This window comes from Seriola dumerili, unplaced genomic scaffold, assembly GCF_002260705.1.
Source record: "Seriola dumerili isolate Sdu_G_001 unplaced genomic scaffold, Sdu_1.0 BDQW01000388.1, whole genome shotgun sequence".
In the NCBI taxonomy this organism is placed as follows: Eukaryota; Metazoa; Chordata; class Actinopteri; order Carangiformes; family Carangidae; genus Seriola; species Seriola dumerili.
Window position 1 is genome coordinate 1287760 of NW_019174643.1, and position 16842 is coordinate 1304601.

Below are 16842 nucleotides of genomic sequence, written 5' to 3' on the forward strand. Positions count from 1 at the left end.
TGGCTCGTTCGCCTGACTTGGTAGTCATGCTTGCTGGATCTGGTTTTTGGGTTTGGGTTGTCACTGTTGGGGTTCGACTGGCCAGCTTTGGACTGACAATGTTTGAATCTCCTTTTGGGCTCACAGGAAGAGTTTTTGGTGACCGTGTCTCAATGCTAATTTCGTTTCCGCCATCCTCTCTCCGATTCATTTGCATTTTTAGGCTCACTGTTATTTTGTTTGTGGTCTCTGTTGCTATTTTAGTGGTCAGACCAGGATGTGGTCTAGCGTTTGAGATGCTTGCAGACTCCACTCCTAGCGTTTGTGTTTTGACTCTTTCAGTCATTCTGGGGCTAGTCGCACTTGCTGTTTGATCCACCCGGCATGGTTTTGGGCTTGCCGCCATGTTGCTGCGTGTGTTCGTCTTGGGACTGAGTGTTGAGGTATGTTTGGGGTTTGGGGATTTCAGCCTTTGATCTCCCCTGCTGTTCACCGACGCCTCGGCTGTTTGTGAGCGACACAAAGCTGGAATTCTGCTTTTTTGCTGCGATGGATCATCTCTCTCTTCTGATGACGTCTCAGTGGTTGTCAGGATACTTGTCGACTTCCCAGTTGCTGCAATAGCTACTTCTTTTGTCCCATGTTTCCCACTTCCTTTATCCCCATTACTCTTTTTGTTCCCTCCATGCAGCTTTAAAGTCTCTGCGGCAGGGCGGGGGTTGCTTGGCGAGGTCAGATTGAGATTGAGGTTGAAGTTAGGCTCCACCCCCCAGTTGGCATTAGGAACTGTGTTGCCGAGGGCATCTTCAAAACCTGCCTCCCCTGGAATGGGGCACTCCAATTCACCGACCTCCTTCTCTCGCTTAGAAACATCTGGAGAGGTTTGCATGATGATGATGACTGTCCAGTATAAACCAGAAAACAGCTGGAATTTTGTTTGTAGAATTTGGAAATTGAAAGTCAGCACCTGATTGGACAGATGGAGAAACAAATGGTTAATAAGATAAAATCACAATTATCAGGTGTTACAATGCAAGAAGAAAGAGGTTGAAGGATGAAGCAAGTATAGGAGTAAGAAATAAAAATTGAAAAACTACCTATAAATCAAAATCAAATATATCTCTATACAGATACAAAAAAGTAAACAATGAGAGGAGAACAAAATGTACAACAAATTGAAATATAAAGCTATGTGTTGTACTGTACATAATTCTACCTGTCAGAATGAATGACACCCAAAATAGTGTAGTTCCTCTTATTTCTGAGAAAGATAACAAAATTTTTGAATGATTTGGTATCAATTTATCATGCTACCAGTAAAAGAAATACTCCTCTGTAATGCCATCCTGTATTGTTATGACTGATATAATGAAATTAAATTTTAATAGGTTTTCCCTGGCTGCTAAATTTCAATTCAGTTATTTGGCATTTCTGTCCTTTCCAACAGCTATTTTCTGTCAAACCGATGAATCCTCTCGGGATCCAGTTTCACTCTTGTTTGCGTTCCCCTGCTGCGCCCGACACGTCCACATTCATCACTAAATTTGTAAACCATCAGTAATGTAAAGTAGGTGTTTCCTTGTCTTAATCAAGGGCGAGAGGATAATATACCCTGTACATATTGTAAAGCAATTGAAAACAAAATCATTACATGAACTACATTAATAAATCTGACATGACCTAATGCACAAATCAATTTATTAAATGTATAAAACTTTGTGTATCATTTTATAAGAATGTCACACTTTTATAAAATCATAATTGTTACAAAGTTGACATTTAACTGCAGTTTCTTCCTGAGATTAATAAAGTACGTGTTTCATTACAGATGAAATAACATTAAGCATGACACACTGCAAGTCCCTGCATTGATATAATAGGATTGATGGGAAAAAAGAGCAGCTTCATTTATGGTAAATACCACAATAAGCATGAAGTCATTGTAATCTCACTACTGGGTATCACAGACAACATCACATGAACATAACATCACTATGTAAATCATTACATTTCATTGATTCCCCCTCTCCCTCGGTCCCTACGTACCTATTCAGAGACCACAGACGCCAGCACTGGTCGACAGAGGCGTGGAAATCCCATCTTGCTGCCTGACGACTGTGTGCCGAGGGGCAGAGGAAAGATTCAGCTGCTCCCTCGTTTGTTCCTCCTTGTTGCTCTACCAGAGGATGCATTTATGAATAAATAAAAGGAGGAGGGAGAGGGAGGAGAGAGGGGGCCTGAGATCAGCGATCATCATGCTTGTTCTCCTGCTCTTCTTCCTCTTATTCTGTTTTTGTCCTCCTTTCTCTTCTCTAGCTGTTCTTCTCCATTAATTTTCTTCTTTGTCTTCCTCTTCCTCCCTTTGCCTCATATTTTTGTTCTGACTACCTCTTTTTTAAATGTTTAGATAGTAGTTCAGTCAACGTACCGCTAGTAGTTCAGATAGCAGAAACAACTTCCTCAATTTTTATTTTGACTAAATATAAATCTTGAAACAACTAGCTCTTCCTCTTCGTGGAAGAACTGTCGTGTAACACGTCAGTCTAAAGTGTTTGCTGAGATAAGTGGACGTCAAGTTTTGCCTTAACTTGAAGTCCATCTCAAACTTGTAAAACTAGGCTGAGAAAAAGCAGTGGATGAGCCTGGTAAGTTCATATGTAAATACTTCTTTATAAAGAGCATTCCCTATCTTAAGTAAAAGTAGAGAAATGTTAACATACTTAAATTATGTATTTTATACTATATTGAATATTAAACAGTGAAGTGACAAGAAATTGGTTGTCAGTTGTAAGTTAATATAACTTAATCCTCAAAAAAAGTTGGAGTCACTCATTTCCACAAATTTGACTTTACTCAAAAACGAGTTTTTGATGTAGTAACTCAGTTGTTTTAAATGTACTTCCATGTTTGTAGCATTTAAAGCAGGTTTATGTAATTCCAGTTTGTTGCATTAATTCATTTCCTCTGAGTTGACTTTTCTATTTCAGGTTATAAAAACATAATGTTGTGTTCAAATAAACGAATCTGAATCTGTCCAAAATAACTTTTATGTTCCTTTAAAATGACATTGCTTAAATTTTGAAAGAGCTACAGTCTTGTCTATAATCACTAAAATTTATTACTCAGGCCCATAGAATGTAAATAAAGATGGACGTAGCCTCCAAGACGTCACCCATAGGTTTCTGAAGAGCAGTTTTGAAGCTCAGTTCCGTCGTCGCCATTTTGCCAGTACCTGACTCCGCCCCTAACTCCCGGCTAATCCAAAATAGATAAAAGGAGGGGTCCGCGCCCTCAACAATGCAGAATTAAAAATTAATTAAAACAATTTAAACAAGTGAGTTATATGAAAATAAAGAAAGAAGGAAATTAGCAGTAGAGCCCAAAACTGTTTTGTTTTTTTGTTCCAGGCTGTAAACATGTTTATTTCTGCTGTAAAGTTGGACATTTTAACCTGCGAGTCTATGGGGATTGACTTGCTTTTGAAGCCTCTAGTGGTCATTCGAAGAAATGCAGTTTTCCGTGTTGGCTATATTTTTCAGCCTCGCAGGATGCTTAAAATTTAATCTTCATGGTAATATTAAAATACTTCTAGCTGCACAAATGTGAATATTTTATAGATTTTTCCTTGTTTTTCATTGTAGTAAATTAAATATCTTTGAGTGTTGGCGGCGAGGTGTCACGCGCTCACTTTGCACACGTCACGCATATAGGGACAGCGGTTGCGTCCAGGTTTGAAATGACGGAGCGAAGAATGGATGAACTTCACAGCAACACAACCTTTTTTTGCCTCAGAGATAATTTGTCCACCGAACCGGAACACAGCGGCAAGGACACGGATTCGTCTTCCACGCGAGGTAACGTTGTTTCTGTTTTTTCATAATTTTGCACACTTTTCAAACCAGGCTCCTCTAGTAGCTCAACCACACTGTGCTAGCACTGAGACATGCTCCTTTGGTTGTCCGGATATTAGCTTGTATTGCAAGCACGTCAAAGTCTTGTTTTATTGCTTCAGAAAAATGTTCATCGTCGGTGCTTTGACAACCATGGCAAACCTCATCCGTCAGGTAAAGTTGGCGTTGGCTAGAGTTTGAATCTTTTATTTTAACCGTTAGCGCGCTAGCGTTAGCTTGACTGGTCATGCCTTCTAATTCAGAGAGAAAGGGAAAAATTAACTGACTTTCTAACTTCGGCTAGCTAGTGTAACTAGTGTTGTATAATCAGGCAGCGGGTTGACTTGCTTTGTTCAATTGAAACAGTGAATGTTGATGAAAGTGTGTTAGCTCTCACCCTCTTATCAATACAGTTAAGTTAAGCTAATGCAAGCTACTTTCAAAGTATTTGTATCCATTACTTTCATCTAATCACTGATCATTTATAATCACTTAATCATAAAAATAATTCCAGCAAATGAATAACAACTGCAGGACTGCTCAGTGGCAAACATGTGAGTACATATTGAGGCCAAACATAAACAATAATCAATATGTCTTATAATACTTAGCTACTCATTTGCTCTGTCTGTTTTCTCCCTTCTCTGTCTCATGTACTTATTATGTAGATTATTATTGCTTGCACTTGAGTCAAATGCGGATTGAAAAATAATTTGGGTGATCTTTTACTCTTGGTTTACACTTTGTGCCTTTTTATGATATTGCACCTACTTGTATGTAAAAAAATTTGCAAGCAATGTTGAAATCCGTGGTAGCCTGTTTTATTAGCTTGGTGATTTGGACAATTAGTTTTTCATACTTAAGTTATATTCACTTCCAGGACAAGTTGGAGATAGCCCAGGAGGGAGCAGTGGCTCCGGTGCCAGTGGTCAGTGAAGAGGAATTCCCTTTGAAACCATGTGTCAATCATCCTTAAGGAACAAGTTGTAATGTCTCTCAGATCTTGGACAGATCCACTGGTGATTTTGTTTGGACTGATCTATGCTTGAAGCTACGTGATTTCTTTGAGTTTCTCCAGATTGTCCTCTTAAAACTTGATGATGGGAGAAACCAACTCAAATCTAAGTTAGAGGCCCTGAAAAATAAGCTGGAGTAAATATGGGAACAGGTTTTGTTGTTGAACGTCAGATTCTGAAAGTGTTACTATATGAAAATTGTCTTTTGGCTTGCATGCTAAAAAGTTGTTGGTCAGCATACCTTATTTTACTGTTGCGCATAATGTGCCTTTTCAGTGCAGATTTCTGTGTTTAGCCAGATACTGTTTGATTAATCAATAGGAAGCTGTTAGTTGCCGTTTGAATTTGTAGTTTGTACTATGCTATTCTTCTTTTATTCAGGATATTTTTTTGAAAAGTTTCCTAAAGTGTTTTAGATAAACATTTATGGAGAATTATTAAGTGTTGTGAACATGAAAATGTTTGAACATTGAAAATGTCAACTAAATGAACTGAAGCTGTTTCAGTCCTGGTTGTTTGTATTGTGTTACTGCAACTTAAAAGGTTTAAGGCAATCTGTTCACTTAAATGAACTTAGTGTGTATTTATATATATATATATATATATATATGTGTGTGTGTGTGTACTTCATTTGTTTGAGTTAATAAACTTAAATGATATAAGGCAATCGGTTTCCTCAAACAGTTTGAGTTCAGCTAACTCACCAGGTTTTACAGTCAAGTAACTCTGTGTTATTTCTTTTTTTTTAGCTTCCGCATGTGCAGTATTAAGAAAAAATATTCTCTGCCCACAAAGGACTGAAGACGTACTGTTGCTAAAAGTCATCATGGAAACTACAGGAAGTTGGTCTCTGCTACTTTTCTCACTTCTGTCTTGCATGCTTCATCTTAATCCCTTACTGGCTTTCTCACTGAAAAGCTGCACTATTGCCTATCCTGAAAATGCAAATAACATGTTGGTTACATGCAATGATCATTACCTCACTGCTATTCCAGATGACATTCCCAAAAATGCCACAAGTTTAAATCTCGCCTCAAATCAAATTGCAAAGATCACGATGACAGATTTAAGAGGTTTATCAAAGGTCCGAGTTGTAGAAGTTCAATATAATTTGATTTCACACATTGACGACGGAGCTTTCACAGACTTGACTGAGTTAAAGGTTCTCATCATGGATGAAAATAAACTCACGCAACTGACAGATGACATGTTTCAGGGACTGTCCAAATTAGTAACACTATCTCTGTATAGCAACCATATCTCTTACATCTCCCCTGTGGCCTTCCAGTCCCTGGTCAACATTGAGACAGTAATACTGGGCGCTAACCAACTACATCAAATCACAGATATCGCTCCACTTTTAAAAATACCAACTTTACATGATTTGATGATGGGGTATAACAAGTTCACCTCTTTTCAATCAGAAGACCTGCCTTTTAACGTCTCAAACCTCAGGTTACTGCATCTAAGTTTGAACCCGCTGAGAAGGTTCAGCATCACAAAAGACGTCTTCCCTTATTTGCAGTCTCTCGACTTGTGCAAGTGTAGCAGCGACATCGAGTGGGATGTGTCGAACAAGACCTTTCTGAGGAGCCTGACCAGTTTGTCCTTTAGCGGAAATTATATTAGCTTTGAGTCGTACAAAGCAATTCTGCAGACCGCTGACTCGTTGCAAAAACTTCACCTGTTTTTCATGAAGGAGTGGGTAGACAAAGGCCTCATAGACATCGCCTGCCAAATTCCTTCTCTGAGAACTCTTCACGTAACGAACAGCAGAATTGGCACTTTAGATGACCATCTGCTGTCGTCTTGTTCTCAGCTCACTGAACTAACTTTATCTTCTAATGAGCTGTCTAAGATGTCTGAGCACTCACTCGGATCGGTAACACAGCTCAGAGTTTTGGAGTTGGACCGTAACCAACTGTCTAAACCGCCACTGGTACTTCAAGGGCTTTCCAAACTGGAAACCCTGAACCTGGAGTCCAACTTCATAAGTGAACTTGATTGTCTCGACTTCAAGAATTTGACAAGGTTAACCATTCTTGATCTCAACAACAATCGCATTTCAACACTTAAAGGATGTGTTTTTCAAAATCTGAATGACTTACAAATCCTAAATATTGGAAAAAATGCCCTTTTTGCCTTTTTCAATACCTTCAAAGTTAATTTGTGGAAACTAGAATCTTTGAATTTGCGCAATAATGGTCATTTAAAGCTCATGCAAGGAGACTTTAGGAATCTGTCTTCCCTCAGTTTTTTGGATTTAGAATCAGACGTATACCATAATGTGTATGACGGGGCTTTCGAGGGACTTGATAATCTCCAAACTCTTACTCTGTCACTTTGTCGTTGTGAGAAAGAGTTTTTCAGAGGACTACCACGCTTAGAAAACCTAACGCTACATCTTACTTATAACTGGAACCAGAGGACTTTTCAAGAAAATGATGAGCCACCTTTTTCATATTTACCAAAATTGAAGAAGCTTGTACTCAAAGTTTATGACTCAAATCATCCTAACATTTCACCAGATCTGCTCAGGGGTCTGAAATCTTTAGAGTACTTAATGACGGACAGGTTCTTCATGAAGGCAATAAACCCAGACACATTTAAATACACTCCCCAACTGAGGAGTCTTCAGATAATCAACTGTGATCTGTCATATTTAGACCCCAAACTGTTCTGGCCAATCCCAAACCTGCAGGCACTCGATCTCTCCAACAATAAACTCAGGTCTTTAGATTTCCTGACTCCAGCCAACCTTCAGGTGCTCAGTTGGTTGAAAATTACTGAGAATGAGCTTTCGATCATCACTGACTTTGTCTTCCAGTCCCTCCCTGCCTTGACATATCTGGACCTGACTGGTAACCCTTTAACATGCGACTGCTCCAATTCTGGCTTTAACCAGTGGGTGCTGAGCAACAACTGGACTCAGGTTGTTAATGGCCACCAGTATACCTGTGCCTTTCCTATTAGAGAACAGGGACAGAAGTTCCTGGACTTTGACGTCCACGCCTGTTGGGTGGACGCTAACTTCCTCTGCTTCATTTCCAGCACTTTTCTGGTCGTGCTTACTCTCCTTGTGTCTTTCATCTACTACTTCCTGAGGTGGCACCTAACTTACGCCTACTACCTCTTCCTGGCCTTCCTGTATGATAAGAGGAGGAGGAAGGAGGGAACTCCTCACCAGTATGATGCATTTGTTTCCTATAATGTTCATGATGAGGCCTGGGTCTACAGAGAGCTGCTTCCAGTGCTGGAGGGACAACAGGGCTGGAGGCTCTGTCTGCACCACAGAGACTTTGAACCAGGTACAAACACTTTATTTGACTTGAAACTGATGTTGTTTTACAGCAGCAACAAGATCTCTGACCACACAGACCCATGTTCACTTCTCTCTTCCTATTTCACAGAATTTACAGTGAGGTTGTTGAGGTCACATCTCCTTTTTGGCTAGTATGAACGTTATAGAGAGACAGTGTGTTTGCTTGTTGAGCGCTTTTTTTTGCAAGCTTGTGGTTTTACCAAGCTTTCAGCCCAAAAACAGCAAACCTTTAAATGCCATTGGCTGCAATTGGTGGAGGTTGTTGCCATTTTACAGCAATTGTGTAACCGCAGAGCAATTTATGCATATGACCCTGCATTTTTTTTTTGCTGGAGGCCCCTGTACTCTCCGTACATCATGTGATGTGAGAGAAGCTGTGTCCAAATCCAGGGGATAGATCCTTTCACGGACAGTAGGTAGGAAGCAAGGTGCATCCTTTAGAGGACCTGAACCTGCAAATGAGATGGTTGTGTCTCAGAAACGCCAAAACTAAAGGTGCATTTAGGTTGTCCTCATTATTTCCTAGTCAAAGAATTTGCTCTATTATCATTCAACCTTGAGCCATGTAGAAAAAGTTACACAAACCTTTTCATTCACAGAGAGAATTGCTTCACTGAAAGGTGCTGTTGTTTCCACAGGTAAGCCCATCGTAGACAACATCACAGACGCCATCTATGGCAGCAGGAAGACCATCTGTGTGATCAGCCGGCACTACCTGCAGAGCGAGTGGTGCTCCAGGGAGATCCAGATGGCCAGGTGGGGGGCGCTGACTTCCTGTCCTTTCATTTCATGCTGTTGTCTCACCAGTTCCCAATCTGATTCAAGCATCTTCCCCGTGTGATCTGTCTGCAGCTTCCGTCTGTTTGACGAGCAGGAGGACGTGTTGATCCTGCTGTTCCTGGAGGACATCCCGGCCCAGCAGCTATCTCCGTACTTCCGCATGAGGAGTCTGGTGAAGAGATGCACCTACCTGAGCTGGCTAAAGGCCGGACAACATACTGGAGCGTTCTGGATGAACATATGGCGAGCTCTAGAAACATCTGAGGAAACACACCTCACTGAACAACCAAGCTTCATTTCAGTCACAGTTCCACCGCAGGAACTTTCCCCAGGAACCTTTTGAGGAACTATGCGCTATTCGACTGCAGGAACCAGGGTATAAATTTAGTTCCGGGGTAATTGATCGACCCCCAAAAAGGTAGCTGGTCGGGGGGTAGTACTTTTCCAAAGGTTCGGGACCTTTTGGGGGGTGTGGTCTGCAGTGCCGAACATTTCTGACTGGTCGAGTACAGCGAGCAAACACTTTTTCCACACAGGGAAACGGGTCCGGGAGAAGGTAACAACCGGAGTGGCTAGAGTTGCAACCTGTCACAAATAATATATATAAATGCTGCATCCTGTATTGAATATATACGGGACGCAATTTCGTTCATGTTATGTCCTCAAAGAGCTGTGAATAATGTTATGTCTTCCCGGGGCTTAAGGCCGCAGTGGAAACGCAGACAACAATGGGCCACAGGAACCTTTTTAGTTTCTGAGGCGCGGCTTGAGATTGGTTTAATTTCAGGTCTTTGAACTTACCTTCAAAACCAGAAATGAGGGAAAAAAATGTCTTTTTTAATCTGTTTCTGTGTGTTTAAATCCTCTTTATCTACACCAACATTACATTGCTGTTGTATGGCTTCATTTTTGATCCACTGTAATTGCAAATAAAATATGTTTGCTTTCATGAACATAGGTGCTGAACTGTAACAGATTGTGGTTTTTCTGATTGACATTTAGTCTCATCTCGTTCACAACAGCACACCGGTGGTTACCTGGATACTATAGCTGTCTGTCACTGCCACCTGAGAGCTGCCTGCATGTGTATGTGTGTGACAAAGAGAGAGATAGTACTTTGACACAGTGACAATCTTTCAACGAATACACAAAAATTTAAATTAAGAAACAATCATGTAGTTTTGAGCGTGCAACCCCGAGGGCGAGTGAGCTTTTTGTCAGCTGTGTGTTTGGCCACTACTTTTAGATACACCTGTGTTTGATAAGTTGGAATGAATATTTATCTCCCTGCTTTTATCCAATGGAATCAAAGACTTTTTGTTTGGGTCATACCCTTATGAAAAAGCCAGAGAATGAGCCTTAGATCACAAGACTTCATTAGACTTCTCCAAAGTTCTGCCACCATCTACCTGAGGCTGTCGGCAGGTAAGTGACGTAACTGAAGCCTCTATAGATCAGACACATTTGATTCTCAACCCTTTCTGTCTGTTTCTATGTCCCACCCACTTTAACTGTCGTAGCCAATTGGATGCTGCAGCAGTGATGCTACCTGACAACAACAGATGACTGGATTGTCTTATTGTGTGTGTGTGTGTGTTTGTTCTTACACCAGCAGTCAGCCACCTTCCTTTGTTATTTGGTCGATGGACGTGGGACACGGTGGACAGGACGAGGAGCATCTCTTTCTGCTGTGCAGTGATTATTGAGGAAAAACCTGCTTAATTACCTCATACAGACACACACACACACATTTATATACAAAACTCATTCACACACACTGAAACACACCAGACTGAAGATAACCAGCCGTCGTTGGGACGTCTTCCTGCTGAGACGCAGCATGTGGGAGGAGAACTTTGATACAGAGCAGTAAGTCACCTCTCTGAAACCAACGAACAACTTTTTTTTAGGCAGATTAGCAACAACAGAATCTCAGTTAGAAATTTTTTATTGGACTTTATTCAAAATTGTGAGGCTTGAACTGAATAACTGCAGGCAGGATTTCTCTTTGACTCAATTTATACTTGGGAAAAGGTTGAAAGAAAAGTTGCTGGATTCAATACGGTGCTGAATTTGAAATGTTACATTCACTTTTAGATAAGTCACTGTTGGCACCATGTCTGCCCACATGAGTTCATTAGGTGTTTCTGTAAAGCTGCTCACATTTACTTTGATTCTCCCTTCTTTTTGACGCTTGTTGTCAGCGATGTTTATTTGACATTTTGGGGATTTAACTTGGAACTTTTCAGTTCTCAAAAGGAAACCAGTAAAAAGTTCCAGTGACTTCTACCAAACATGAGAATTGCAGTTAGCTTAGTGATTTGATTCACAAATTATTTGCACAAATTGCTGCTCCTAAAGCCAATTTATGCTACGACTAAGACCTGAACTCATAGCCACTTAATGTGAAAAACCAATCAATCCTTTAATAAACTAGCGAAGCACATTCAACATCAATACAGACCTACCACAGCCGGGCCGCCAGTCGCTAGCTGAAACAGTTGACAAGCTAGCTAAGCAACATTAGATTTCAGTACGAACCACAAAAAGATGCTAGTTAGCGAGCCAACTGACGACCGAACACGACTGTCAGAATTAGATATTAGACATACTCAGAGATATCAGTATCTTACGTTATTAACTGATTATGTGCTGGGGTATGTTCTTGCTAAGAGTAAACAGTCTGTGTGTTTCTGTGTCTACATGTCGACCAGTGAGGTTGGCCGTAAGCTTGACTACTCGCCGGTGTCGTGGCGGGAGTATTTTGACCAGATGGAGGATGTGAGCGTGGGGCTGGCCGACAGCGGGGACGTCTTCAGGATCTATAAAGCGGGGAGTGATGGACCTCTACTGGTTCTGCTGCATGGAGGAGGACACTCGGCCCTATCCTGGGCCGTCTTCACTGTGAGTATCTGTGGTGGCAGTTGGTTGTTTGATTGATGGTGGCTTCACCCTCCTCAGCAGCGTGTCCTGGTGTTTTTTCTGTGTTGCAGACAGCCATCGCCAGCAGAGTGACCTGCAGGGTACTTGCCATGGATCTCAGGGGTCACGGTGAGGCTCGATACAGATGCAGCGACTGTGTTTCACCTGGATTAGTCTCTGCGGAAAATAGCAATTACGGGACAAATCTTCCAAACAGTTGAAATACTTCAGGGTATTAGAATAACTTCAAGCTCTTGCCAACATCGAAACATGTTTTATAATCTTTCCTGTGCTCATGTTACTGGACTTTACACCACACATTTAACATTAAATGAATTTATCAGTCTGGTTTTAGCGCTTTTGTATTTTCAGCTGCTACAAAGCCTGTGATGTTTTCTCAATCATCTAAAGAAATTTTAGTTGCATTACTGTAAGAGTTTGTTCTCTGTGAAGGTGCTACGCTGGTTCGCCAATCAGATGACTTCTCAACTCAAACTATGTCCAGGTAACAGCACTCACAAACACAAACTACTGAGCTTCTGTTAAATCCCTTAATCTATTGTCTATCTACTGCTTGCACACTCCTAGTGATGCTTCAAATACAGCTATACTCTCTTATTATCCGTTATCGCTGCTCAGCGACGTAGCCAATGTGATTCGAGCCTGCTACGGCGAGACCCCTCCCCCCATCGTCCTGATTGGCCACGGCGTTGGTGGGGCAATCGCGGTGCATACAGCCAGCAACATGTTGGTACCGACCACCGTGGGTCTGGTTGCCATAGACGTCGTAGAAGGTGAGTGCGAGTGGATTAGAGTAGAGAGCAGTAGATGCACGTCTTATTTTTGTTGTCTTTGTGACTGGGACGTTTTGATGTTTATAAATGGACTCAGTCTTCCGGTCCTCCTGCAGGCAGCGCGATGGATGCACTCCACAGCATACAGAACTTCCTGAAGGGAAGACCCAAGTCCTTCAAGTCCATGGACCATGCTATCGAGTGGAGGTGAGAACTTAAGGCCACATTTGCACTTTGTGTCATTTCAAGTGCCTCTAACTAACGAGTCAGTTTTCCTCCTTTGTTCTCCTCTCAGTGTCAAGAGCGGACAAATAAGGAACCTGGAATCTGCCAGAGTCTCGATGGTTGGTCAGATCAAAAGGTAGGCTGGCTCAGATTGGTGAGGTGTCCCGAGATACATTAAACCCATCCTAACTTGTCCGTTAGATGCGAGGCGGAGGAGTCTGACGCTCTGGAGCAGGCCAGCCCAGCGACCGACGTGGTCGTCGAGCGCAACGAAGAGTTCTACGATCAGAGCTACGTCAACGACAAAGAAAACGCTGTGTCAGAGGTGGGCCTCGGCTCAGAAGGCCAGGTATGAAAACGTCTGCACAGAAACACTGATGGTCAAGTAATATTCATTACCACCACATGAGATAATATGTGTTGTGATACTTGTAAGGTCATTTTATTGACTTACATTATTTATGTTACACTAAAAATTCCCATTAACCCGAACCAGACAGCAAACACAGATTAGAAAGGACATGACTGACTCGTATAAACACCTTCATTTTCTAAACACGTGCAGATTGGCACAACCCACCATTGACTTTCATTCATTACCTCAGCTCTGATCTTCTAAATACACATAAGAATAAGAACTTCCATTGACTTTCCCAAAACCACAGCACAGACACACACATTAATAATACTTATTTCAACTTCTGAATCCATTGTCTTGCATTTATTTGACAGTACAACCTGATTTGTAGACCTAACATTGTATCCTACTCACATTTCTGTATCTCAAATGCATGCACACACCTAATTGTCTACTGCTTTTTCATGGATTTTTATGAAGTTTATTAACCGACCGCCCTGTTTATCTTTGTGTTTGCATGCCAGAGTGTATACAAGTGGCGTATAGACCTGTCAAAGTCAGAAAAGTACTGGGACGGCTGGTTTAGAGGAACGTCCAACCTCTTCCTGGCCTGCAACCTGCCCAAACTCCTGTTGTTGGCTGGTAGGTTTTTCAAGACTTCAGTGCTGTCTTTTCAGTTTAAAAGTTATTACATGGCGGAGTAAAGTATTTAAATATCTCTCAGTTTACCTGAAGATGCTTTCCTTTCCAGGAATCGACCGGCTGGACAGAGATCTGACTATCGGCCAGATGCAAGGTGAGGTGCTGACTCAACGCATGCAGTCGCAATCCTTCATTTTTTAGTTTTAGTAATAAGTTGTAAGATAGATAGATAGACACTTTATTTATCCCCCAGGCGAACTTCATTAATGTTGCATGAAAGAAATAAATGGTTGATGTTTGTTTTTGTTTGGGATATTTTACCTAATCTTTGCAGTGCTTCAGAAAGCCACACCATGGAGGAGAATTTGTGACGTTCTTGGACGTTAGTTCCTGGGGCTGTTGGTTGTAAAGAGGTTTAACTGGCGGGGGAACCTGAGAAATTCTTTTAGGATATCAGTCACAAACATTAACTTGTGGAAACAAGTTGGGTTTAGAAGGAAGTAATAAATCACCTGGAGATGATAGAAGTATTTATATCAAAATGTAAAAGAATGATTAACACTAACAGGAGTCAGTGGTAATACCCACATGCTAACAGGCTAATAAGCACCAACATCTACTGTCTGACTCGTTTGTGAACCAATCAGGGAAGCCCTGAAGCTCCTCTGTACAGGAAGTGTTGAGAGCAGCGAGTTCGTACAAGAGCTGGTATGGAGTCAGGTCATAGTTCGGGTTTTTACAGGTTCGTAGTACTGAAAAGTCACAGCAGCAAAATCTAAACCTCGTTACACAGCACTTGGTTTAGCTTTCAGTGATGTTGTAATGCTTCCTTTGAGATGACATTTAGTTCTTAGAAGCCACGGGCGGGAGACGGTGTGAGACGTGTCATACGCTGAGTGCAAGAAATATATTAAGAACAAATCGAACCCGAACAAGAGATGGAAAAATATCTCCTCCAGTATGTTAGTCCTCAACAATGACAATGGAGAAAGAAGCAGGGTTTATGGGAAATGTAGTCTTGGAGAAACAGAATGCGACGTGTAGTGTACGTAGAGAAACACTGTGAAATTGGAAATAGCTGACATTCTTTTCACACTGGGTTTCTACACTCACTGTGAGGGAAAAGGTGAAGGACATCTTCACTGCTGCACAGTCGTCCCCCGGAGACACATACGTTCACACTCAGATAAACACAGATACACACACCTTGAGGCGGCAGTCCCTCTCCAGAGACAGCTGGTTCTGTCAGTCAACAACCACGCTGGAAGTGACAGGCCAGGAGAGAGAGAGAGAGTGTGTGTGAGAGAGAGAGACAGATGCTCAGAGTGTGCACCCGTCTTGGTGTTTTCTCTCCAGGTAAATTCATGATGCAGGTGCTGCCCCCCTGTGGTCACGCAGTGCAAGAAGACAAACCAGACAAAGTAAGACAACACGTCACATCTGTCCCAGAACAGTTACTGTGAATCTGAACTCTACATAACCACTGTATAGTAAGAAACTTCGGTGATGATTGATATTATGACCATTTCTAATTTTTTACCCAGTCTCTGCATCAGTAGAGTTTCATGCGCTCACATAAAGTCCTTGCTGTGTGTGTTTAGGTGGCTGAGGCTGTGGCCGCCTTCCTGCTGAGACACAAGTTTGCTGAAGCCAGAAGAGAAACCAAAAGGTTCAGCCGACAAAAACACAGTGAACTCACATCAAACACATCCCAGTGATTCATGCAGTCTGCCTCTCTGTAAACCAGGAGCCAGAATATCTTCTTTTGTTTTACCTTGTCATGTTATATTTTAATAAGCTACAGAGGCGAATTAACAGCCTCCAACTTTTCAACAAAACTTAAACTTGTATGTGAAACTCAGAAAAATGTTCTCCTGTCTCTGCAGCTCCAACCCCTTCACGCGATGAGGTCTGCACGTAAGACGTGTTTTAAGTTCTGTATGGCCCCACTTTAACTAACATTCAAAAAGTTTAGTTTCTCAAATGTGAATATTTTCTGATGTTTTATTATATTTATACAGTGCACTGAATATCTTTGGGTTTTGAACGGCTGAAAGAACAAGACGTCGTCTTGGAAATTGTGATGTGAAGGACAATCTGCTTTTATTTTACAGAGGAAAACAACTAAACCAAGGACATACATGAAAATTAAGATGCAGCTCTACTCTGCAGCTTATTATGTTTGAGGAAAACTGATGTAAAGGGGGAAAAAAAGCTGCCAAAAATACTGTTTCTAGTAATTTGTGGACAATATGATAACTTTCAGACAAACCTGTTTAAATAGAAATAATTAGTTTGCTTCTACCAGCCATTTAAAAACAAACAAACAGGTCTCCATGCTTGTTGGAATATACTGCAGGTTTTCACTTATTGAACACTTTCTTTATTTCTCTTTCTCTGTCAGATCAGCAGTAAGGAGCTAAAGATTCAGAGATGACCACTTCCGCATTTTCCCTGAACACCAGCACAAACCTCTGTTTCTTTCTTCCATCTTCAACATTAATCAGTAGCTGAAAAAGTGACTGTAAATCTAAAAGTGGCTATGAGCAATATGTGACTGAGTCCTGCTGTGTAGTTTGTTCTGCACCAAAATATTAAGATGAAGATTGAATATACCACATTACATCAAAGCAAACTCTTCTTTCCATTTGGTTTTGATGCTATATAAAACTATTATCTGATTTTTCTGCAGTGACTGCAATTCGGCTATTTAGAGCTAGCTAGCGAAAAAACCTTAGCTACAACTGATTTACACATTTTCTTTCCTGTTTCCCATTTTTAGAAAATCAATTTTGATTCTCTTGCATCTCAGTAACTGAGATTTTTTTTATGACATGAAAAATGTAATCACAATGGATCAAAAAGTAACACCAGATAAACCAGTCCTGCTAAGCGTTAACTAGCCTAGCTTAGC

At 41.2% G+C, this 16842-nt stretch overlaps 1 protein-coding gene and 1 pseudogene across 1 annotated transcript; both read left to right on the top strand.

Moving 5' to 3' along the window:
• The first annotated feature begins 5711 nt into the window (after positions 1-5711).
• On the top strand, positions 5712-9399 carry LOC111233341 (toll-like receptor 13). The gene is made up of 3 exons (XM_022761134.1): positions 5712-8193; positions 8846-8963; positions 9060-9399. Exons 1-3 carry the CDS (start codon positions 5712-5714, stop codon positions 9328-9330), a joined length of 2871 nt encoding a protein of 956 aa, XP_022616855.1. The 3' UTR covers positions 9331-9399.
• Positions 9400-10827: 1428 nt separating this feature from the next.
• LOC111233329 lies at positions 10828-15836 on the top strand (annotated as a pseudogene).
• The last annotated feature ends 1006 nt before the right edge of the window (positions 15837-16842 follow it).

Bases quoted from the DNA above. Each gene is read 5' to 3' on its own strand.
- LOC111233341 (XM_022761134.1), top strand. From the start codon at position 5,712: ATGGAAACTACAGGAAGTTGGTCTCTGCTACTTTTCTCACTTCTGTCT. The intron at 8,194-8,845 runs GTACAAACACTT...TTGTTTCCACAG, and splicing joins CCACAGAGACTTTGAACCAG to GTAAGCCCATCGTAGACAAC. The intron at 8,964-9,059 runs GTGGGGGGCGCT...ATCTGTCTGCAG, and splicing joins AGGGAGATCCAGATGGCCAG to CTTCCGTCTGTTTGACGAGC.